We start from the raw sequence: 23,614 nt of genomic DNA, 5'->3' as shown, positions 1-23,614 counted from the left end.
AAGCGCCGCGGTGATCTATGCCAGGAAGTGGGAGCAAATACCTGTATTAGACAGGTATCTGCTCCCTCCTCCCCCCTGAAAGGTGCCAAATGTGACACCGGTGGGGGGGAGGAATCCAAAAAGTGGAAGTTCCATTTTTGGGTGGAACTCCACTTTAATTAACTTTTTTTTGGGGGGGGTTAATTCTCCTTTAAAGGGGTGTGACAGGAAGCATGCCCTATGCCTACATACATTTGCTAGTAGGTGTCCCTCATTCCCATCTAATTCCCATGTAACTATGTAATTATGAATTTTTTGAGAAATGTTTAGGCTCGGTTCACACAGGGGCAACCCGACTTACAGTGCAACTTTGCAAGGCGATTTGAAGGCAATTTCAGTGCGACTTCAGCGCAACTTTGTGCAACTTACAACGTGACTTAAAGTTCCCTCCAGGACAGGCGACTTTGGCTGTGGCCAATCACAGAATAATCAGCTCTGTGGGAGGGTGGGGGTTGCCTGGGTAAACGTGGGATGTACCTGTGTAAATTATTTTCTTTTTCCTGTAAAGGCGCTTCAGTATAGATGGAGATCCGACTTGGAGGCAACTTCCATTGAAATCTATGGGTACAAGTTGCCTAGAAGTCGCCTTGAAGTAGTACAGGAACTTTTTCTGAAGTCGGAGCAACTTCAGTAGTGTACATTGTGACGGCTCTCATTCACTTCTATGGAATTTCTCATGTCCTGTGACTTGGGGCAACTTGAGGTCTGACAAGTAGGATCCCAAGTCGCTGTAGTGTGAACCGACACTAAGTCAGCCATGACTCTTTCTCCTGAAAGACATTTAAATGGTAAGACATTTTTTTTTATTGTTTTTTTTTTTAGTGCTGCTATGTTAATGGGAACACATAACAAACTTATAGCTGAGTTTTCTCAACTTTGACTGCAAAAGTGTAAATACAATTTAACCTCCCTGGCGGTATTCCCGAGTCTGGTTCGGGGTGGAATTTCAGAACCAAAAGCGGTAACCCCGAACCAGACTCGGGATCGCAACCCAGGATCCATGAAGAGCTTACTTACCTTGTCCCCTGGATCCTGCGATGTCTCCCCGCAGTGAAAGCGGCTCGTCCTCCGCTCGATTCATCGTGGAGCCGGGCTCCATACCCTGTGAGTGTTTCGACGCACGGGGATGGAGAACGGTGCCAAATTCAAAAAGTGAAACACAAGCTATACATTCAGTACACTGTAATCTTACAGATTACATTACTGTATGAAATTATTTCACATCCCTTTTGTCCTTAGTGGTTTCTCCAGTGCCCTGCATGCAGTTTTATATTATAGATTTTATAGTTTTAGACCAGCTAGAAAACAGCGATAATAAATTAGAATCACTTGCAGAATCGAGCGATAGTGATGTGTGGGGAGATCCGTCATCAAACACTGAAATTAATGACAGTCACAATTCTGCAACTGAGCAAATTTCAGTGTTTTTGATTTATTTACATTATTAAATAATTTTTATTATTATTATATTATTATTTGGTATAATTATTTATAGTTATTTATTATATTATAATTTATGATTTCGTGTTTAAAAATTTATCATACCCGAGATGTCTACTAGACTCTGGTTTGGACAGATTTAAGTGAGTTATTCCTAAGAATTACAGGCCTACAATATAAAACGCCAAATTTCCATGCAAAATAATGGTACCGCTTTCAGCATCAAAAATCTAAAATAATCATACCGCCAGGGACGTTAAAGTCTATGGGACACGAACATGAAAAATCAAAAGTCCTCATTTTAAAGGCTTACATGCAAGTTATTGCCATAAAAAGTGTAAAGAGAAATAATCATACCACCAGGGAGGTTAACATACCTCCCAACATTTTGAGATGGGAATGAGGGACACCTATTAGCAAACATATTTAGGCATAGGACACGCCTCCTGCCACACCTCCTTAAAGGAGAATTAAACCAAAAAAAAAAAGGTTAATTAAATCCACAAGGGCTTTTTTTTACCACTACTATTCCTTTATATTGACTTTTAAAATTTACAAATGCAGCTATTTAGAATTTGGATGAAAGGTTTAGCACTGGGAAACAATTTTGAAAGATAAAAAGTGCATTTTATATACAACTATATAGATCAGACCAAAATGAGGGACAAATGAGGGGGAAAGAGGGACAGAGGGACATTGCTCCGAATCAGGGACAGTCCCTCGAAATCAGGGACAGTTGGGAGCTCTGACTTTAAGCTCACCCTAAAAGAACTACCCAAGTTCACCCTGAAAAAAGGAACACAAAAGAGAAGTGAAAATGAAGTAACCTCAGGTTGAATTCTTGAATTCTTCCCTGTTTAGTTGATTGATACATTTATTGTTTTTTTTATATGCGCCCATGAAAAAAATTGCACAAACCTTTAAAAAATCCCCCCCCCCCAATCCCCCGCAGTACTGGAAAGTTAGATTACTCAACAGTTTAGTATATGGCTGCCTCTGTTAACTTTCTGCTGCTTCCTGCCAGACATCCAGACAATAAAAGAATTTATACAGCTGGAAGTAGAGCAAAAGCCAAAAACTGTGTCAGAGCTCTCTATCAGGAGGCATGCTCAGAAAGAAGTGAGTAACATCTGGGCAAAGGCAATGATTTCAATCAGCTGCTCGCTCCAGCAGAATTAAGCATGTATTGCAGACATAGGTGGTTAAGTAACGTTTTCACACCCCGTGTCAGTTTAAAGCAATCTATCAGCTGTCCAATGAAAAGGCAGTGTCTGCGTTATGCTGCATGAGGTTCTTGCTTTGATATTTTAACCATGTTAAAATCTCCTATTTTCTGATACATGGAGGGACTCTTGTCAGTGTGAAATTCATTAAGGCTTTGGCTTGTCTTGACCTCACTTGCTAATGTTCTCCCCCCCTTACTTCATAATTCTCGTATACAGTCATGCGGTAATGTATCTGACAATGATTTTCCATTCTCTGTACAAATGCCGGGGTATGAAACAAGGCAGCCTGTCCAAACTGCTCTAACTCAGTCAACATCAATACATCACCAGTTGCAGCAGCTCCATGTAGACTGCATACCTTGACACGCTCCTGTTCGAATGTTTGGAATAAAGCCTCGTCGGCAAGGATGTGGCTGGGCCGGGCACATCTCACAAGGGTGGCCCCATGCTCTTCCCACTGTAGCACAGCATAGTGTCTTTGTGCAAACGATGCCACTCAGCTGTCCTTGGCACATCTGGTTACTGATAGCGGAGAAACAAGGTCCAGTCCTGTAATCTGCAAACCAAAGAATAAAGATGCATAAGAAATTGTCTCCAGCAAACGCATTTATTAGGAATGTATGGCATTTTATATTGCACCAACATGCTTCACAGCACTAAACAAGCATTTGCTTCATTGTAGTTTCCAATTCAATGTCCAGACCACAATCAAAAAAGGAAACAAAACACATGAGTTATACCAATGAAAAGGAAGAGGAGAAAAGTGGGATTTTTACGGTGCTGACAAATAATAATGAGAACCAATATGATAAAATTCATCTAATAATTTTAATGAGAATATAGTTAAAACGTAGGCAGAGCCGCTTTGTTCATTGATAATCAATATATGGCTGACAGAGGTGGCCCCAGGCGAATATTCAGCTTTAACAGAGATTACTTTTTCGTATATTAACCCGACGTGTTTCGCATTAGTTTCGTCAGGGGATATACGAATCAGAAAAGCGAAAAACAGTACAAAAATAACAAACAAAAAAAAGAGAATACCATTAAATACAAAATAATGTTTTGTATTTAATGTATTCTCTTTTTTTTGTTTGTTATTTTTGTACAGTTTTTTTTCGCTTTTCTGATTCGTATATCCCCTGATGAAGCTAATGCGAAACGTGTCGAGTTAATATATGAAAAAGTCACCTCTGTTAAAGCGGTAAATTTAAGGGCAAGAAATTAGAATGGGCAGGAAGATGATGATGACACCTCACTGACACATCCCCTCCTAAGTCAGTCATCCCCTTTCAGTCTATTTCAGTCCAAACAGCACTGACAGTCCTGCTCCCGGCTTGTCTAGCTCCCATCCTGCAGACCCACACACAAAGCTGTGGCAGCTCCACTCGGCTCCCTTGCACCATGACATCACATGACACCCTCAGGAATTGCCTCTGCCAGACCCGCCCCTCCGCTGGTGCTGCCCGAACACACTGTAGCAGATGGTTTTGGCTGGACCAGAACTACGCATGCCGACCCGAGCGTCACAGCCATATTTTTTACTGGCAACCTTTTCCTGTCACTGGCATTAACTGACAGGAGAAAAGTGCCCATTTTTTACTGGCTGCCAGTAAAAATACTGACGGTTGGCAACACTGGAGCAGACCAATAACTTAGTGATCAACAGTCATGTGATCGCTCAGTTGTCGGTCTTCGAGCTGATGGAGGACAGCTGCAGCATCACATAGATGCTGCAGCAATGAGGGGAGTATGTGTGTTTATTTTTCTTTAAACCCAATGCTTCTCCTAAATTACATCATATTTGAATAATAAATATACATTTTTTTCAGGTTTATTTTGTTTGGGATGAAATAAACTAAAATGTTAATTAATACTGTGGTCTTTCCAATACTTGATAAGATATGTTCTTCATGAATGAACACATATTTCCCTCCTCCAATGGTGGCCATACACGCTTCGATTTTATTATTCGATTGATGTGTGATTCGATCAAAATGATCAAATCGGCAAACAACTGAACAGGCATAACTTCCTATCTGATCGATTTAGACTTAGTTTAGAGTCGATTGGCCTGGTGGGAAAACTATCTACTGCGTCGCATCGATTGGCAGAACAAAGATGATTATAGCAATCACTCCCGAAGGTGCTGCTAAGAATAAACCCAGCTCTTCCTTGCTAGTACAGAGGCTGCCTACCACAGACCCAGTTCCATGCACACCGACAATACATGCACTAGGGGATGTCTTTTCAGAATTTATTGCTGAGTAACTTGAATAGTAGAGGGGTTCAGGGACTAGGATACTCCAAACGATAGCAGAAATAACAGCAGAACAGCTTCACACTAGTCTTCCCTAAGCAGCCTTTCCTGGTGGTAGCAGGGGATGGCCAGTATATCTAGGACTCTAAGAGCAGTCCCAGTCCATATAGCATCCTCTGGTACTTAGGTGCCTTCTAGCACCTGCACACCCAAAAGTCCACAGCAAGGTCTTCACTCACAATGTCCCAGGAGCTGTCTGCCACCCAACATCTACAGGTAGTTCCTTGGAGAGGGAGACAAAAGAGCCTTCTCCAGAACAGGACTTCAGGACAGTGCCCTCCAGCACACATAATCTTTTAGTAATATACTCGATGCCCTGTACCTGCCGATGCCCATATTGCAATTTCTTGTCTCACTAGCTATTTCCCAGGGACACCATCCCCAGGATAACTGGAACCTTCCACGGAGAGTAAAGAACACTTTAGAAAGGCCTCCCAAATATTTATTACCTCCCTACCCACCGTCTGGGCACCTCCTTCAAGGGATTGACTAAGGCATGTTAAATATTCATACTAGTCATTTGATTTTCCCTGCCCTATATTCTGGAAGTTTCTTCCATCAGCAGGTGAGAGAAATGAAAATCCTGACTAGACATAAAAAATTTAAAATAAATCACTGCTCCACTGATTACGTGAAGCCAAAAAACGAAAGTAAGCCTGGCAGCCTAATTAGAGGATGGTGGTCCATCAAATTTGATTGTATTTTGATTAGATTATGAGATTACATGGTGAAAACAAAGATACGACTGATAACGTATGATTGTATCTTCCAACCAAATCCCAGCATACTCTGCTGTTTACACAACTGTAGTCCGCCCAGTAGGGCCCCACAAGTGATGTTTCTGGGGTAAGGGACGTGAAGTAGGAGAGGAATGCTGGACCTCAGGAAGAGCCAAATATAGACCTTGGGGGGCCCGGAGCACTTCAGGTTAGGGGGGCCCCTTATACACACAGAGTTGAGTTACTTTCTCAATGAAACACACTTTATCATCTGAAATTTGTTTAGAACTTACAGTGTTTTTGTACAAAATAAAATAAACTGACATGTAAGTGACTTTTTTCCAGGTCAAGATATCTTTTGGAGTGGCAAATAATAGAAGACTTCTGAAGTGTTGGAACAGTAGGTAAACGTGAGCAACCTACAATTTTCTTCTGGAGAATGATCCAGTTCTTATTACCATACATTAAATGAATAAATGGCAAACGGTTGTCACATATGACATACACACTGACCGACCGCTTTATTAGGTACACCTGTTCAATTGCTTGGTAACACAAATTGCTAATCAGCCTATCACATGGCAGCAACTGAATGTATTTAGGCATCTAGATGTGGTCAAGACGACTTGTTAAAGTTCAAACCGAACATCAGACTGGAGAAGAAAGGGGATTTAGGTGACTTTAACTGCTTGCCGACCTGCTGCCGTTGTTATATGGCCGCAGGTTAGCAGCGCTGCGCAAATCGCTGTACGGCGGTCTTTAAATAGCTATAACAGTAGCCCGAGTGCCCCTCCTGCGGCTGCACGTCGCCGGAGCCGATGCACCGGCGATCGCTCCACAGAGAGCCAGAACGGGGATCTGTCAATGTAAACAGACAGATCCCTGTTCTGACAGGGAAGTAGAGAGAGATCTGCTGTTCCTAGTGATCAGGAACAGCAGATCTCTCTCTACTCCCGGGCAGCCCATCCCCCATACAGTTAGAAACACCTCCCTAGGACACACTTAACCCCTTGATCGCCCCCTAGTTTTAACCCTTTCCCTGCCAGTGACAGTTATACAGTAACCAGTGGCTATTTTTAGCTCTGATTGTTGAATAAAGAGAAATGAAGGTACCCCCAAAGGTAAATGGGATTTTAACAGCAACACCAGTATATTAAAAAAGCAATTTATTAATACAAACAACTAGACCAACAACTGAGCGATCACATGAGCGCTTTTTTAATATACTGGTGTTGCCGTTAAAGTCCCATTTACCTTTGGGGGTACCTTCATTTCTCCTTTCTAGGGATGTTGGCAAATTTCATGGTCTAGTTGGATGGTCTCTCTTTTTAGATCGCTGTATAAATGTCACTGGTTCCAAAAGTGTCAAAAGTGTCCGATCTGTCCGCCGCAATGTCGCAGTCCCGCTAAAAATCACTGATCGCCGCCATTACTAGTAACAAAAAAAATAATAATAAAAATGCCATAAATATATCCCCATTCAGATGGCAGGATTTGGCGTAAACAACATAAAAGCATGGATCCATCCTGCCTTGTATAAACAGCTCAGGCTGGTGGTGTAATGGTGTTCTTGGCACACTTTCGGCCGTTTAGTACCAACTGAGCATCATTTAAATGCCACGGCCTACCTGAGCATTATTTCTGACCATGTCCATCCTTTTATGACTACAGTGTACCCATCTTCTGATGGCTCCTTCCAGCAGGATAATGCACCATGTCACAAAGCTCAAATCTTCACACCACTGAACAATGAGGTCACTGTACTCCAATGGCCTCCACAGTCACCAGATCTCATCTTTTGGGATGTGGTGGAGCTAGGGGTTCACATCATGGATGTGCAGCCAACAAATCTGCAGCAACTGCGTGATGCTATCATGCTAAGCGCTGCAAAAACTGTTGGCGCGATATAAAACCTGTATAATAATAGTAATAATAATAATAATGTCAATATAGACCAAAATCTCTGAGGAATGTTTCCAACACCTTGTTGAATCTATGCCAGGAAGAATTAAGGCAGTTCTGAAGGCAAAAGGGGTCCAACCCGGTACTAGCAAGGTGTACCTAATAAAGTGGTCGGTGAGTGTAAATGGTTGATTTATAAATTATGCTCAAATCATTTCATCCTAGGTTTTCATAAGTCAATCACTTTTTCAAGTTCTCCAGATGGGATGACACAGCAATAGGACTACAACTAGATACATTATTGGCCAGCCCAAGCAGCACATTTCTAGACCATGACACACATTTAGCACATGATTACCTCCCTGTGCAACTGCATGAGAAATGAACATCACACTAGAAAAAGACTTACAGGGGATCTTTGAAAAGAGATCAAGTATCACAAAATGGAGCCAGGAGTAAATGTCATTTAAAACAACTAAATCCATTTTTTGTTTTGGATACAGTAGTGACCCTAACCCCAATTCAGGTTTTATTGCTGTCCAAGTTGCCCCTGGGGAGATTTCCTCTCATTTCCTGTCTCTGTGAAGGGCCAATAAGAGAGCCAGTGATACTCTCACCAGCCTCCTGGGAATTATCTAAAGTAACAGATGGAGAATACATGCCAAAGAGAGGGCGTAAATACCCTGGTCATACAGCAGTACCTCGGTTGTTACAGGAAGTGAAGGGGAAGCTTTCTAACTAGGTCACAGACCGCAATATGAAGCCTGATACACAATACAACCTTTCCTTATTCTTTCCTTTTTTTCAAAAAAAAAAAAAAGTGATGTTCCACTTTAAGGCCTCATGCATACTGTTGCTCCTAAACTGACCTTTTTGGGGCTTTTGGTGTTTTTTGCTAAGCCTCTGAATACACTTAAAAAAAAGCCTATATGTCCATGCACACATAGGGGTTGATTTACTAAAGGCAAATATACTGTGCACTCTCATAGCTCGCTACTGTCCCTGATTTCGAGGGACTGTCCCTGATTTGGAAGGACTGTCCCTGATTTGGAGCAATGTCCCTCTGTCCCTCGTTCCTCCTCATTTGTCCCTCATTTTGGTCTGATCTATATAGACGTATTTAAAATGCACTTTTTATCTATCAAAAAGTGTTTCCCAGTGCTAAATCTTTCAACTGAATTCTAAGTTGCTGCATTTGTAAATTCCAAAAGCCAATATAAAGGAATAGTAGTGGTAAAAAAAGCACTTGTGGGTTTAACCAATCTTGGGGTTTTTTTTGTACAATTCTCCTTTAAGGGGGCATGGCAGGGGGTGTGTCCTTTACCTGCATACTTTTGCTGATAGGTGTTCCTCGTTTCCATCTCAAAAAGTTGGGAGGTATGTCCACTCTGCAAGTGCAGTTGTTTCAGAGTTTAGTAAATGAGGTGAAGCTTCACTTTGCAAAGAATACCCAATCACGTGCAAGGAAAATAAAAAAACAGCATTTTAGCTTGCACATGATTGGATGATGGGAGGCAGCAGAGCTTCTGCTCATTTACTAAGCTCTGGAGCAACTGCTCTTGCAGAGGGCAACTGCACTTTGCAAAGTGCGCAGTCTATTTGCCTTTAGTAAATCAACCCCATAGGCTTTTTAGAGGCATTTGGGAGCAGCAGGGTTTAGAGGCAGTCAAAACTCCTTCTCCTGAATTAGATATGCAATAGGGCAACCACGCCTTAGTATTAGACCCTAATGCGCATTATATTATTATTATGTGCGATTTACAGTATCTCACAAAAGTGAGTACACTCCTCACATTTTTGTAAATATTTTATTATATCTTTTCATGTGACAACACTGAAGAAATTACACTTTGCTACAATATAAAGTAGTGAGTGTACAGCTTTTATAACAGTGTAAATTTGCTGTCCCCTCAAAATAACTCAACACACAGCCATTAACCGATTCCCGACTGCCCGCCGCAGTTATACTGCAGCAGGTTGGCCCCCTTGGGCGAACCTGTACGTCGGCCCTCTAAAATACTTTAGGAGGCACGCTCGTGCCCGCAGCGTGTGCCCGGAGCCGATGCGAGAGACTGCTGGGCACCTGAGATCGCTCATGACCTTAAATGAAATGAGGGGAAGCTCTGCTGATTTTATCATCCAATCATGTGCAAGCTAAAATGCTGTTTTTTTATTTTACTTTCATGTCCCCCTCAGATCTACAGCGACTGCACTTGAAAGTGCACTTTTAAGTGGATTTGCCTTTAGTAAATAACCCCCAGTGTGTTTTTTCAAAATTCTCGCTCTACTTTTGTTTATAGCGCAAAAAAAAAATGCAGAGGTGATCAAACCCTGAAACTGAGCTGTAGCTCGGTGGCCAAGACCATGCAGCAGTTTAACAGGACAAGTTCCACTCAGTACAGGCTTCACCATGGTCCACCAAACAAGTTGAGTGCACATGCTCAGCGTCATTGGAAATGGAGCCAGAGGCTCTAATAAGATTCAAAATAGGGTAAGCTTGGGGCACGGAGAATGCGCTCAGAGTCCACCCAGGAGTGTTTAATAGAGAATGAATATTCGCTATCGTAACATGATCCTCCTCCCGGCCAATCAAGAAGCGGGTCTTGACCCGTCACCCGATTAGCTCATAGGACAGGTGATCCTATTGGACGCCTAGGAGGAGGGGCAGAGACGCACGGCGGAAGCAAGGAGTAGGAAAGGACACAGGAGCGGCTGCTCCATGACTGTTGCTCCATGCCCCCTGACCCCACCTACATCCTAGTGCAGAACGAACCGGCAGACAGTGAGCGAGCGGGGGGGGGGGGTTTTGAGGTGCCAGGGGGTGGTTGTTTGCTCCCCCCAACGCGTTGTCCTCCTGGTCCCATTTACCATTGTCTTGGTTTGGTAGGATAACTGCAATTCGCATGTCTTATCTTCCAAAACTGCTTTATTTCTTTTGGGTCTTGCCTGTTTTAGTCCCTTCACATATTTTACGTATACACCAACGCAAGCTTTTGCAGTTTATATGGGGTTCTACCCATCCTGAAATCAATAAGCAGGTTATGTATGCTCGACGGATCAATGGCGGCCTTTCTGTCCCTAACTTGCAGGCCTACTATGCTGCAGCAAGCATAGCTCCGCTTTCCCATTTTCATGAAACGTATCAGCTGCCGCTATGAGCCACAATTGACCTTGTTGATTCCGACCCCATACCTGTTTCTTCTTTACCCTGGCTCCCTCCCATTCATCGCCCGGCTGTAGTAGGACCGTGTCTAGCCCACTCTCTATGACTATGGGACTCTGTCAAATATTATGCGGGTTTGATTTCCCCTCATCTTCCACTTTTACGACTTCTCCATTGCCCATTCTTTCCTCCAAGTTGTGAAAACCCAGCCCAATTTTCATGGTGGACCATGAATGGGTTCACGGACATCCACTCCCTGTTCACCCCTACTAGGATATTGACGTTCAATGCCTTGCGCTCTTCTCATGATATCCCCTTGCGAGAACACTATATCTACCTACAACTTAGGCATTTTCTCCAACAACTCATTAAATCCCGCCCTACTCCATATACTCTGACTCCCTTTGAGAGAATATGTAGAGCTAGATCCCATTCTCTAGGCCTGATATCTCTGATATACTCATCTATAATTTCTGCAAGAAAGTCCCCACTTAGACCCTATCATCTCTAATGGGAAAAAGAACTGCGGAGGCGGCTTCACCCAGAGGACTGACAGATTATGATCATAGCCATTTCTAAATGTTCAAAAAATGTTATTATTTTGGAGAATGCCTATAAAGTACAGCGTATAGGTGGTGTTACACGCCAGCTAGGTTGACCCACTTTATCCCAACTTACTCTCCTCTCTGTTTTCGGGGATGTTCACAAGAAGGTTCCATAGCACGTGTTTGGTGGTCATGCCCGAGGGCGTGCAGGCTATGGGTCAGGGTCTACGCCCTTATTCGTAATTTATTTCATGGTAACCTTAAAAGGGACCCCTATGAAGCTCTTCTAGGCAAACCTATTGCCGAATTGCTAAGTCCAGCAGCTGGCACAACATCTTTTTACTGCAACTAAATTGACTATTGCTAGGGAATGGAAAACTCCCATGCTCAGTTTTAAGGTGGTCATGGTGAATGAGAAATTGACAGCCGTTTTGTTAGACACGCATAACAAATTTCTTAGAGTTTGGCAGCCATGGATTACACATACTCAGCCTTCCCGGTTTGACAGTACGCTCCTTTCGATTTAAGCTTCCCCTGGTGCACACCCCGTGGACTCTCTTCCTCTTCTCTTCTTCTTTCTTATTCTCCTTTTCTTTTTTAGACTTTCTCTCCTCTTATTTTTGAACTCCTTTTCAGTTCATTATGCTTTATGCATTAATCACATATGCCTGTCAGGCCACCAGGCATAGTCCTGTTCAGGGACTCATAACATTGTATTTTCAATATTTGTTTTTTAATTTAGTTCTAATTTCTAAGTTGCATCCACGTCGATAGGGAGATTCTTGATCAAAATTTTGTTTGGATATGCTGGGTTCTATATGTGGACAATTTTGTTTACAGATGCCTTATGCTCCCTGGGACATCTCAGAAAACTTCTTCTGGACTTTTATTTTTTCCCTGCACACCCCATGGAACTACGGTTAGCGCCAGCATATTCCTACTGCTCATGTCCCTTTCTTCTCATTTTCTATATATATTTTCATTTTTTGTTTTGCCTTTTGTTTATTGCATGTAACCATCTGAATGCTGATCTAATATGTTGGATTACATGCTAATAAATCTTTGTGAAAGAAACCTCTTCAACACTACAGAACAAGTCCAATTGAATGTGACTAACGAATACTACTTACTAGCTTTGCCATAACCTGGATAAGTAAGAACCTTCACAGACATCTTGATAATATGAATGCATATATGGTACTGTAAGCCAGAGTGTGTACATGAATCTGCATATTTTTCATTTATTTATTTATTTTATTTTTATGATTTATTCTATATTCTTCAGATTCATAAGGAAAAAATAAAATCAAGAAAAATAAAATGTCACCCCTTTATGTTCTTCATAAATGACATACTAATCTAAATTTTTAGATTAGTATAATTTTTGTATACTGTTTTTGCCCATGCTACTAGAACAGCATGTTTACAAGACACTTGCTTGTTTTAAAAATCATTTTCAAAGCAGTTTATCCATGTTAGCTGTAATATCTGGAGTGTTACATTTAAAAATGTATTGCTGAGGTATCCAATTGCATATTGTTTTGTGATTCCTGCTCTAATTAATGAACACAGCACAAACAATCAGGATTTATACATATTATTCTTTGTAATAAACTATGTCATGGCAATAACAAACACCATCAATGGAGAAAACCCTGCTGTTTCCATGACTTTGCTAACATCTGTACAACCGAGTGTGTCATTGTTGGATGGTGGAAACTTGGCAAGAAAAAGAAAAAAAACAATAATTGGCCCTGGCAAAGGGGTTTTGGCATTGAGCTCAAGGCTCAATAACACTTAACCATGCTGCCAGTTTAGCCTGTAAATGACATCTGTGTAAAAATTGTACCAACTCTTTCAGAGCTCCGGAGAAGGCCCCTAAGAACAAGGCATAACATATTTGGTTTCTTTAAAATACATTGTGATATGAGTTAAACTGGTGCAAAAAAGGTATAAAGGAGAAGTGCAGCCAAAGCTTGTCTGGCCGTACTTCTCCTGTGGATCACAGGAGTGCAGTTTGTTCTGCGCTCCTGTGACCCATTTTCACCAGACAGCGGGCAGGAGCCCGGTTTCAGCTTACATCATAGAGCCCGGGATCCACCCACATGCCTGGACAGGCACCTGGCTCAGCCTCACAGCGAGCCGCTGAGAGCCTGAGCAGGTCGCTCTCCTCCACGGCTCAGTGCTCCGAGCGAGGAGGTGGTGACAGAGCAGAGAGTCATTGACTGACAGTCACCAGGTCTCTGCTCATGGAGCTCTGAGAACCTAGCGATCGGCGGTGTTTGATCGCTCAGTTCTCAGTCTTAGAGGCCTCAGGGGACATATGCTGCATCTGAGCGATGCTGCATCCTCCTAGGTAAGTATGATTGCAAAAAAAAAACAACATTCTCATACTTCTCTTTTAAAAAGTCCATGCAACGTAGGGAATCATACAAAGTTAATAATAGACCAAAACAAGTCCTTAAAATGTATTATGCACCAGTGGCAGCCATTCTCAGAGTAAGCCAGCTCTGTATGGGTCAGAAAATTAAAAAAAGGAAAGCGCCATCTAAGTGCAGCAATTAAGAACAACTTTATTGACAAACGGTAATAAAAACTCACAGTTGATGAAGTAATGTAAAGCTCATCAATATTTAGAAGCCACCACCACCACAGTGTCACCTCCTGCAGGACCAGACAGAAGATGCAGCGGCTTGATACATACGGTATAAGGCTGGCCATATATGGGTTGAATTTCAAAAGAATTTTCTTTCGAAAATCTTATCTAAGAATTTTGGTTCGAATTTCGCACCATTAGTGGGCTGCAGCAACAGCCGATTTTCGTGTGGCCATCAAATTTGAGTAATCGGGCATGTTGGAAATCTTTTGAAGAACAAAGGATTTTCTAATCAATGATGGGAGAATCGTGAGAGAAATGTAATCGAAAAAGAAATGTGCATGTGCAAGAAAAGAAAATTCCTGGAAAGAAAAGAAGATTCCCAGCCATGAAAATTATTTTCTGTAGCATTATGATGTGAAATTGAAGGCTTGGTTGGTCGAATTTCGAAAGCAATGGTGGCATCAACGAATCACAAAAAGCATGAAATTTCTGATTTTTAAAAGAAAATCTTTCTAAATTCGACCAATGTAAAGCCAGCCTTAGGCATATTATTCACAGTGTGATGGAAGTACAAGAACAAAGCCATGGTGAATCTGCGCCGTATAGTGGACAATTAATGCATAACATTTGTCACGGTTAGGGCAAACATGATTACATTATTACACATGTATTACACTACATTAGATTCCATATGGCAACCAGATTTAAACGAGCTTGTGAGGCATTCTGGGAAAACTCTAACCAACCAAGCTTCTTAGGAGCACAGGGCTTTTGCTTCCTTCAAGTGAGATTTTCATTCCCATGCAAATCTATAGGAAGAAAACCCACTTGAAGCAGGTCAGACGAAGGTGAACTGCAGGTCAAATGCACCTGTCATTGAATTCTGGATGATCTCAGAAGCATCTCAAACTGATGTCACACTGATGCCATTGACACAAGCCCAAAGCCCATTGACACAGACCCTTATCCTCGTGTGTTAGCTTTGTGAAATGAGCCTTCTGCCTGTTCAGGCATAAGAAAACAGGATAGGTTTTACCCCTTTTCATGACCAGGCCATTTTTTGTGATCCGGTACTGCGTTACTTTAACTCACAATTGTGCGGTCGTGCGACACTGCACCAAAATAAATTATATGTCCGTTTTTCCCACAAACAGAGATTTGTTTTGGTGGTTTGATCACCCCTACGGTTTTTATTTTTTGCTCTATAAACAAAAAAAGACCACATTTTTGAAAAACATTTTTTTTTTACTTTTAGTTATAAAACATATCCAATAAATTTTTTTTTAAAAATCTAATTTCTTCATCACTTTAGGCCAATATGTATTCTGCTACATATTTTTGCTAAAGAAAATCCCAATAAGCGTATATTGAATGGCTTGCACAAAAGTTATAGCGCCTACAAACTATGGGATATATATATATTTTTTTTTTTACTAGTAATGGCGTGATAAGCGACTTATAGCGGGACTGCGATATTGCAACAGACAGTCAGAAAATAACTGCCATTTTTTGGGGACCAGTGACACTAATACAGTGGTAAGTGCTAAAAAATAGGCACTGTCACTGTACTAACGACACTGACTGGGAAGGGGTTAACATAAGGGGCAATCAAAGCATTAAATGTGTTCCTAGCCAGTGCTTTTGTACTGAAAGGAAAAGTGCTTTTACTAAGGGAAGGCACTGATCCATGTTGCTGCTATTCAGCAACACAGGATCACAATGCCTTTCTTACTGACAGAAGGGCAATCTACCTTTTACATAGGCAGATCACCGTTCTAGCTGTGTAACAAACGACTGCTGGGTGCCAGTGGAAATCGAGTCCACGGTACCCGCCGATCAGCTCCCGCTGTGTATAATCATAGTGGGAGCAGACTGCCGGCGGCACGCCTGCGTGCCCCCAAACTGGAAGTGCTGGATCGCATACTAGGTACGTGATCCAGCGCAGTAGAGCCGCCTTGCCACCTTATATCTAAGTGATTCAGTCGGCAGGCGGTTAAGAGCCAGTTCACACTGCCCACACACTGAAGTGCAACAGTTTACTGTGCGGGCAGCTCTTCATTCTGGCTGCAGTGAGCCAGCATTAGGGGGCGGCATAATGTGCGTTTTATCACTCAGCTCCTTTTTTTTTTTTTAGCTTTCTGTGAAGTTTGCAAAGTGACATTTCATTAGACATGTGCACTGCCGAAAAAATTTGTTCATTTTCGTTTCATTCGTTTTTTGTGAGGGTTTTTTTTTCATTTTCCGGGTCATTCGTTATGATCGCAATTCGTAATTCGAAAATACATACATTCAAAAATTCATAAATTTGTAAATTCAAAAATCCGAAAATAAGAAAGAAAATCTGAAAATTCGAAAGAATGACTAATTAGCTAACTAATAATAACTAACTATTAAATTATAGGTGTTAGAATTTCCTTTCAAATTTGGCTGTTAGTGAATGTAATGAATACGAATTTATCCAAAGTTACGAATTATCAAAAATAACGAATGCCGCAGCTAAACAAATGGAATGGAACAAATAAATAATAAATAATAATAATAAAAAAAAGCGTAGAAGCGTTAAGCGCACTTTTTAAATACTTCCCAATATGTTCATATTTATTGCAGGAAATGCAAAATGCGTGCAAAAAAAATTATCTGTCCCTAAATTGCAGTTAAAATAAAAGAAACAACATATTAACAGCCCCAAGACAGTTCACATAAATGTTCCTCATTGTTTCAAGTAGGACTTGTTCAATCCAATATATTGCAATATGTTCCATTGTAGTACACTGTGAAAGGGTCCGGCATTCTGCATTTTTGGTCTGACATGCTGTCAAGTTAGGTGATCTCTGCACATCCCCTGGTTTAATATCACCCGTATTCTTAGCCCTGGGGCACAGTCATCTGCAGAAGCCCAGGAGCCCGCTCAGGCTCCACGCCACATGCAACTTCAAAGAAAGATGGGTCGCACACCAATAACATCCTCAAACTCAAGTTAGTTTATTGAGCTTGCAGAAACAGCATACAGCACACACTGTAAATCTACCTCCCAAAGTCACACCACTAACGCGTTTCACCTACGAAAGGGCTTAATTGTAGATGTGTGTGCTGTATGTTGTTTCTGTGAGCTCAATAAGCTAACTTGAGTTTGAGGATGTCATTGTTGTGTCTTTCTTTAAAGATGCTGTCAAGTTAGTTGAAATCAAATTACAACTGGAGTATTCCGTCCAGTTCTGGTCACCAGTCCTCAGAAAGGGTGTGCTGGAGATGGAGAGAGTCCAAAGAATGGCAACTTAATGAATAAGGAGGATGGAGGACCTCAAATATGAGGAGCCACTACAAGCACTAAATGTAGTCTTGCTGGAGAAAAGACGCTTGAGAGGGGACATGATAGCGATTTACAAATACCTCAATGGTGACCCCAGCATAGGAAAAAAGCTATTCAATCTCAGGGGGTGTAAGAGGACACAGGGACACACTATGAGATTGGAGGAGAAGTGGTTCAATCTTAAATGTAGAGGGTTTTTCACTATCAGGGCAGCAAGAATGTGAAACTCTCTTCCACAAGTTGTGGTGTCAGCGGGGAGTATTGATATTTTTAAAAGACTCTTGGATGTGCATCTTAAAGAACACAACATACAGGGATATGGGAAATAATTATAGACCCTGACACACATACACCTACACAGGTTGGACTGGATGGACTGTTTATCCTTACCTACTATGTAACTATGTACTATGTGACTATGTACCACGACGCATCACATCTATGAATCAATACACATGCATTGTGGAATAAATGTAGAAATGATCTCTGTAAGTAGCCCTCCAGAGACAACTGCTCATAATAGATAAGTCATCAATGAGGTGAACAGACATGTGGGTGGTTGGTTGCTATGATAAAATCTGTGCAAAGTATGTATAGGACCCAAGAGAAGGGAATCCAGCAGATCAGATGGCTTATATTAATAAAACAAAGACAAATCTCAGCATGTTCTGCCAGTCAGCACTTATAAAAAAAAAAACTGCCAATAAGTTGTCCAAGCCAGTGGCCATAAAACCTAGCCCTTAGCATGCCTGGCCAGATAGAGGATGTCGGGAAGCATAGTTTAACAAGGGCTGGAATACAGCAGAAATAAATAATATAGTCAAAACAACTGTAGAAAGGCTGTAAACACAGTGCTATGTATTGTTTGAGATGTTAAACCGTCATTAAATCAACTCCACATGCTTGGAAGTAGAAAAAGGTGAGGAAAGATTTTAGCCATTTCTTACAGGACTTACACTGCTGAAATCTTGTCGGCAAGTTGATTGAGGCTGTTTTTTTATCATTTATTTTAAGCTTGTAAAAAGAAAAAATGCTTTAGGGAACAATGTGATCTACAATTATTCTTCTGTAAAACTTGCGTGATGATTGTTATGTTTTAAATGGTACTTATTTGGAATCATGCTTCAAGTGCAACTCCACTCTTGTTGAGAAATGAAAAACCCCCTCTGGGCAGGGGCGTTGCTAGGTCTACAAAAGATCTGGGGGTAAAGCCCATAGCAGCGAAGTAAAGAAAGTCATACGCTTGGGCGGGCATACATATGTATATAATATAAGTGTGTGTGTGTGTGTGCACGCGTGTGTGTGTGTATATATATATATATATATATATATATAACATTATATATATTGTCATTACATCAGGGTCCCCAGAGAGCCCCCCCTTACCTCAGGGTCCCCAGAGAGCCCCCCCCCCTTACCTCAGGGCCCCCAGAGAGCCCCCCTTACATCAGAGTCCCCAGAGAGGCCCCCTTACCTCAGGGTCCCCATAGAGCCTCCCCTTATATCAGGGTCCCCAGGGAGCTTCCCCCTTACCTCAGGGTCCCTAGAGAGCTGCCTCCACTTACATCAGGGTCCCCAGAGAGCCTCCCCTTACATCAGGGTCCCTCGAGCCTCCCTTTTTACATCAGGGTCCCCAGAGAGCCCCCCTTATATCAGAGTCCCCAGAGAGACCCCCACTTACATCAAGGTCCCCAGAGAGCCCCCCTTCATCAGGGTCCCCAGAGAGCCTCCCCCTTATATCAGGGTCCCTAGAGAGCCCCTCCTTACATCAGGGTCCCCAGAGAGCCCCTCCTTACATCAGGGTCCCCAGAGAGCCCCTCCTTACATCAGAGTCCCAAGAGTGACCCCTACTTACATCAAGGTCCCCAGAGAGCCCCCCTTCATCAGGGTCCCCAGAGAGCCGCCCCCTTATATCAGGGTCCCTAGAGAGCCCCTCCTTACATCAGGGTCCCCAGAGAGCCGCTCCTTACCTCAGAGTCCCCAGAGAGATGGCGGACAGTGAGAGATGATGTAATCTCTCTGCTGCCCACAGCTGCACAGTGAAGGCGGAACAGCACTGATGCAGGGCGGGCAGTGAGAGATGATGCCATCTCTCTGCTCTCTCGCCGCCAGGCTCTTCCATGCTGCCTGCCCACTATCTGGCTCTCCCGTGCTGCTCGCTGCATGGCTGCAGAGAGGCCACGGCCCGGTAGTGGGCTGCGGCCCTGTGGTTGGGGACCCCTGGGAATCGGGGCTATAGGCCTCAGATTCGGGAGTGTAGCCCCAAAAGGCACCCCCTAGCGACGCCACTGCCTCTGGGTGATCTATGTGCATTGCTAGGATTTAAACAAACGTTGTAGTCGTTTCCTACCTGTTTCTGGTCTGAAGAAAAAGCTCTTTGTTCTTTCAATGGGAAGGGGGTATATGCCTCAAAATGCATTAACTCTTGTATTTGCTGTGGACTAGTGTCCAGGCTCTCGTATTGAACCTCTATGTTCTTATCCTGTGCTGATGTTGGCATTTCAGTGTTTTATAGGCCTGCAACTATGTGTTGTTGTGAGTCTTTTTATTTTATTTACTTAATAATAATAATAAGTGCTTAACTAATAAATAGTACTTTTTAGGCTGGGTTCACACATATTCAAATGGAATATTTGAAAATATGTTCTTTTCAATGGGTCTGGTCCACATATGTGTGTTGAATCTGCACTCCACATTGCACAAAAAACGCATGCGTTTTCTAGGCAGTACATTGCGAATTGCAGACAGATAATCTTCAATGAGAATGCATCTGATTCGCAGATGTGTTCCATTGTGAACAGGAATTCTCTCCCCCCTCTCCCTGGTTAGCTGATCCGCAGCTACAACGGTGAGGAACCGCTCAATGAATCATTTTTATCTTTGCAGGGAAACCGGAGCTGTAATTTGCACCGGACTAGTGTGAACCCAGCCTCAAAGTGGTACTGAAGGCTGAAGGTTTTTTACCTTCATGTATTCTATGCACGAAAGTAAAAAAATCTTCGGTGTGCAGCTCCCCCTAATACTTAACCAAGACTGACCTTGATCCAGCGATGCGCACAAGAGCAGCGGCTCTCCCGAGTCTCTCCTTTCTCATTGGCTCAGACACAGCAGTGAGGAGGGAGCAGGGGCGGGGCCGAGCATGGGAGAGAGCAGGCATTTAGCAGGGGGGAAAAACAAGGAACGCTGGCAGGGGACCCGAGAAGAGGGGGATTGGGGCTGCCCTGTGCGAAACCATTGAACAGAGCAGGTTAGTATAACATTTTTGTTATTAAAAAAAAAATCTGAACCTTTAGTATCACTTTAGGGTAATGCACATGGTTGATGTGCCCCTCTTGTTGTCTCTTTCACTCAGTACCAAGGATTCCTCCAATCTGAAGAACGCAGCAAAGCCTGAAGCTTACAGTGCCTTGAAAAAGTATTCATACCCCTTGACATTTTCCACATTTTGTCATGTTACAACCAAAAACGTAAATTTATTTTATTGGGATTTTATGTGATAGACCAACACAAAGTGGCCCATAATTGTGAAGTGAAAGGAAAGTGATAAATGGTTTCAATTTTTTTTACAAATAAATAATTGAAAAGTGGGGCATGCAATTGTATTCAGCCCCCCTGAGTCAATACTTTGTAGAACCAACTTTCACTGCAATTACAGCTGCAAGTCTTTTTGGGGATGTGTCTTCAAACTTTGCACATCTAGAGAATTACATGTTTGCCCATTCTTCTTTGCAAAATAGCTCAAGCTCTGTCAGATTGGATGGTGAGTGTCCATGAACAGCAATTTTCAAGTCTTGCCACAGATTCTCATTTGGATTTAGGTCTGGACTTTGACTGGGCCATTCTAACACATGAATATGTTTTGATCTAAACCATTCCATTGTAGCTCTGGCTGTATGTTTAGGGCCGTTGTCCTGCTGGAAGGTGAATTTCTGCCCCAGTCTCAAGTCTTTTGCAGACTCCAACAGGTTTTCTTCTTCCTAAGATTGCCCTGCATTTGTCTCCATCCATCTTCCCATCAACTCTGACCAGCTTCCCTGTCTCTGCTGAAGAAAAGCAACCTCACAACATGATGCTCCCACCATCTAAAAGTCTAAAAGTGGGGATGGTGTGTACAGGTTGATGTGCAGTGTTAGTTTTCCGCCATACATAGCATTTTGCTTTTAGGCCAAAAAGTCCAATTTTGGTCTCATCTGACCAGAGCACCTTCTTCCACATGTTTGCTTTGTCCGCCAGATGGCTTTTCGCAAACTGCAAATGGGACTTCTTACGGCTTTCTTTCAATAATGGCTTTCTTCTTGCCACTTTCCCATAAAGGTCAGATTTGTGGAGTGCACGACTAATAGTTATCCTGTGGACAGATTTTGCCACCTGAGCTGTGGATCTCTGCAGCTCCTCCAGAGTTACCATGGGCCTCTTGACTGCTTCTCTGATTAATGCTCTCCTTGCCCGGCCTGTCAGTTTAGGTGGACGGCCATGTCTTGGTAGGTTTGCAGTTGTGCCATACTCTTTCCATTTTCAGATGATGGACTAAACAGTGCTCTGTGAGATGGTCAAAGCTTGGGATAATTTTTTATAATCTAACCCTGCTTTAAACTTCTCTGCAACTTTATTCCTGACCTGTCTGGTGTGTTCCTTGGCCTTTATGAAGCTGTTTGTTCACTAACAAAACTCCGAAGGCTTCACAGAACAGCTGTATTTATACTGAGATTAAATGTACACACAGGTGGACTATATTTACTAATTAAGTGACTTCTGAGGGCAATTGGTTCCAATAGATTTTAGTTAGGGGTATCAGAGTAAAGAGGGCTGAATACAAATGCACGCCATACTTTCAGGTATTTATTTGTAAAAGAAAATTGAAAACCATTTATTATTTTCCTTCCACGTCACAATCATGTGCCACTTTGTGTTGGTCTATCACATAAAATCCCAATAAAATACATTTACGTTTTTGGTTGTAACATGACAAAATGTGGAAAATTTCAAGGGGTATAAAGAATACTTTTTCAGGGCACTGTACCCAGGCACTATCAAATTGTAGAGTCAGCAAATCCTTCAACCTTATGACTGTCGTACTGTATGTGCTCTCCACTTGGTTCACAATAACTTAGTGCTGATGTGATGGTTATTCTTTCATTTTAGTACTGAACCAAAATGAAATGCCTAAAATGTTATTTGCATCTCAGTGCAGACATCCGAGAAAATCACAGATCCAAACACATCAGCAGTAAAGGATCAGTCTGCGGGTCTTATGTACATCAACAGTGTATAGAACGCACCCTAGTCTGCCATATTGCATTGATTGTTTGACATTTTTAGAAAATTACAATGGCTCCGGATCAAAATGGAAAGGTAATTTTAAACAATGTTAAAATAAAAAAAAATAAAAAAAGACATATATATATATATATATATATATATATATATATATATATATATATATATATATATATATATATATATGTATATATATATAGAATATATAGAATGCATTTGTTATACTTTGTAATATTGGTTAAAATGCAATCATCTGGATCTTACATAAACATTTTCATATCCTACAAAAACAGGATTTACTAAAAGTATATAGACTGTCCACTTCGCAAAGTGAATTTTCACTGGGCTTTGTAAAGTGCTCACTTCAATCGACCAATTGGATGCTAGCAAAATTAGTTAATTTATTACTCTCACATTGGGTATTAGGGATGAGCGGTGTGATTTCAGCAAAATAGATTTCATTTCAAAATTACTGACTTTGCTTAAGTGAAATTTGCTTGCGGTAAAAAAAAAAATTGTTTTTCATTTTGGAAACAATATTTTTTACTTTCTGCTATAATACAGATCCGATTTTTAAAAACAAATCTTCATCAATTTAGGCCAATATGTATTCTGCTAAATATTTTTGGTTAAAAAAATCCCAATAAGTGTATATTGATTGGCTTGCGCAAAAGTTATAGCATCTACAAATGATTTTTTTTTACTAGTAATGATCAGCGATATTTAGCAGGACTGCGACATTGTGACGGACAAATCAGATGCCTAACTGACACTTTTGACACTTTTTTGGGGACCAGTGACACTAATATAGTGATCAGTGCTAAAAATATGCACTGTTACTGTACTAATGACACTGGCAGGGAAGGGGTTAACACCAGGGGCGATCAAAGGGTAAGTGTGTCCCTAGGGGGTGCTTACAAACTGTTTAGGGATTACTCTGACTAGGAGAACACAGAGATCCCCGTTCCTGCTTAGCAGAGGAACACAAGATCTCTATGTTCGCTGCGCTCAAGTAAACCCAATAAAATTATAAAAATATAATTATATTCTGAAAACAACAAAACCAAACTCTGA

General features: G+C 41.8%; 1 protein-coding gene across 1 annotated transcript in view; it reads right to left on the bottom strand.

The window, feature by feature from the left end:
- FBN1 (fibrillin 1) overlaps positions 1-23,614 on the bottom strand; it is a 408,253-nt gene that overhangs the window by 219,449 nt on the left and 165,190 nt on the right. Inside the window, exon 6 of the mRNA XM_073623525.1 lies at positions 3,064-3,261. Within this exon, the coding sequence (XP_073479626.1) occupies positions 3,064-3,261 (198 nt within the window). The remainder of the gene's footprint in view (positions 1-3,063; positions 3,262-23,614) is intronic.

Source organism: Aquarana catesbeiana, linkage group LG03 (assembly GCF_042186555.1).
Source record: "Aquarana catesbeiana isolate 2022-GZ linkage group LG03, ASM4218655v1, whole genome shotgun sequence".
Taxonomy (NCBI): domain Eukaryota; kingdom Metazoa; phylum Chordata; class Amphibia; order Anura; family Ranidae; genus Aquarana; species Aquarana catesbeiana.
The sequence above is the reverse complement of the archived record's forward strand: the minus strand, read 5'-3'. Positions and strand labels throughout refer to the sequence as shown.